Consider the following 2,542-nt stretch of genomic DNA (forward strand, 5'->3'; position numbering starts at 1 on the left):
GGTTATGTCTTCTCTCCTCTACTGTCCGCCTATTAGCAAGATTCGAGTAGTCACTGAAATGCTCAGCGGTAAAACCTTGCCTCAAACTGGGGCGGGTCTCGAGCTCAAGGAACAGCTGGTTCAACTCGTGAGTCATTACGAGGAGGAGCTTAAGCGTCTGTCCATCGAGTTCCGAGCCGCTATTAAATTCAATCAGGAGGCCCATGAGGAGGAGGTTGCGAAGTTGCAAAGGGAGCTTGAGAAAGTGAAGAAAGACCACGAAACCTTACAGTTGTCGGCAAAAGTTAAGCGAGGCAAGTTTCGGAGGTTTTGGAGTCGAGAAAAGTAAGGGAAGGGCGCCAAATTATATGGAAATTAATACCGCTGGCACGTGACTATGTAGGCATTTGTTCAAACTTTAAGTTTAAGCACTCCAGATTGTTATCCTACCACCCACGTCAACCTTTGAACAGTCTGAGCATCCATATCGTCGCCCATTACGTCCACAACTGCTCCTCCATTATCTCCACTGGCTGATTACTTGTGTTTACGCTTCCTCTGCGACTTTCGCTGTACCAACTTATACTAGTAGATCGATCGCATTATCAAAGGTTTATGATGACGAGGAAAATCAGATTTTTCAGGAGGAGAAACAGGCAATTCGCTGAAGCCACTCCGAACGGACGGCAACCCATTTATAGGAAGGTTGCTCGTATACATTGCTGTGGCCAACAAAGCCTTAGTGCTGTTGTTCTGGGGCTTTTGGGCGACATACTGAGGACCTGACAAGCAACTTCATTTATCTTGTGCAAGTGCGCATCGGAGCCGTCCTCAAATCCTGCGACCTCTAAATGGTTGAAGGCCTCCATGTTGTGTTTACTGTGGCGATTGGCTCAGCTCATGGCTTTCCGTGTGTCTCTTATTTTGCGGAAAGATTCTGGTTCAGATTGTATGTCTTCGCTTACAGCCGAGAAGATTGCGAAATCTGTGGGAGTTACCGACGGTCTCCACCACCTCAACCTCTCGTCTGCTGATGAATGTCGAGGTGTTCCGCGTCCTGGACTTGCATGTAACGTTGCCTTCAACGACGTTCAGTTTTCTTAGAGAAACCCGAAGCCACCTCCTCAACACTGTCAAACCTCACCATTGAGGACGGTGAACGTGTTGCAACTGTTGGTGTCTGGGACTCTGGCAGATCCACTATCGCCTGTCTCTTCCGACGTCTCCATGAACCTGCCTTCGGTTTGATACAAGCATTCGAATCATTGCGACAGAGATAAGAAGCTGCATTTGCCCGACGTATGAATGGAAAACGCTTGTACGGAGCATACAGGGGAGTTGTATGATCATGCTTCCTACTTTTTGGGTGGATGCAGGGAGTTTTTTTTTTTTGCAAGAGCGTTGGCACCCTTCTTGGCCAAGCCTTACGAGGAGACTTGAGCAGGTACAAGTTGAAGGAGGGGGATGACGTAAAGGTTGAGGAAAATTGTTGTTTTTGCCCATTCAGACGCTACCACATGCTTTTGCCTGGGACTGGATGCAGGATAATCGATAAAGGCTTACTCCACGTCGATTACAGCGAGGGTATGTGCCTTCACCCCTTTTCGGAAATATCCCTAATTTTTCAGCTTCATCCTAGGATTCTTCCCTGGCAGCCCACGTCACTCACAATACCTATCACGACTACTACCTCGCCCTCGGCCTCTCCCAAACAGTCATTCACAAAAACCTTCCTCCGACCTTTTCACTGGATGGACGGACGACACCATAGCCTTCGTCCACTCTGGCTGCCGTTCGCGATCTGCGCAAAGCGCTTGGGGAAGACATCACATCCATTGATATAACGGTCACTACTATTGACCCTGGGACGAACTTTGACTCCGCATTTATGGTCAATGGATGGCCGACTTTGACAAGAGAGAACACGTTAGGGACCGTTAGTGGAACTACTGGCCTGGGGCTGAAGAAAGTCATGGCGCCCGGGCCATTCACAGCAGGTGTCAGCCTCGCACCCAATGCTGATGTTATTTACCGGCCAAAGGTTATTCTCGAGCGCACTGTGACAGAAGCCCTGGTGCCACCCTCGTCGAGGGCATAGCGAAACGGACTGCTGAAAAAAGGAGCGGCTTCAAAAAATGGTCGAGGCTAAATCATCACACACTTAGTATGTTGATGAATGTTGAATGTTATCCAGCACTGTACGAATTTTAATGGGGTTTCACTATACCGTACACCGACAGTGATGAGGGCAATGCCTGTGCTTTGCCAGGGTTTTATCTTAACATTACACCACTCTCACTATAGACGCCAGATAGTATTTGGCACCAAGCTGATGATCGTGTAAGTCACAAGGCTTCTTATTGACGCCTATTCCCTTCATTCTCCCAGTACGTGTCCAGGTCACTCTTCAAATTCCGAGTCGATGCCCACAAATAACAATTCTAAGTCATCAGGTAAGTAAGCCACAGATTAATCAGATTTAAATTTCAGGAAGATAACATAGACTACCACCAGCTGAACGCCGCAGCGCTGAATCTCAGGGACGAGATTTATCTGATGCAGA

The 2,542-nt window shown here is 48.1% G+C and overlaps 1 protein-coding gene across 1 annotated transcript; it reads left to right on the top strand.

Annotated features, from left to right (window-relative positions):
- Nucleotides 1-846: 846 nt before the first annotated feature.
- On the top strand, nucleotides 847-2,077 carry LACBIDRAFT_327656 (uncharacterized protein; the record flags this gene model as incomplete). Its single annotated transcript, XM_001881475.1, has 5 exons — nucleotides 847-889; nucleotides 947-1,048; nucleotides 1,075-1,221; nucleotides 1,559-1,563; nucleotides 1,751-2,077. 5 exons carry the CDS (start codon nucleotides 847-849, stop codon nucleotides 2,075-2,077), a joined length of 624 nt encoding a protein of 207 aa, XP_001881510.1.
- Nucleotides 2,078-2,542: the final 465 nt, after the last annotated feature.

Source organism: Laccaria bicolor, genomic scaffold (genome assembly GCF_000143565.1).
Source record: "Laccaria bicolor S238N-H82 LACBIscaffold_13 genomic scaffold, whole genome shotgun sequence".
In the NCBI taxonomy this organism is placed as follows: domain Eukaryota; kingdom Fungi; phylum Basidiomycota; class Agaricomycetes; order Agaricales; family Hydnangiaceae; genus Laccaria; species Laccaria bicolor.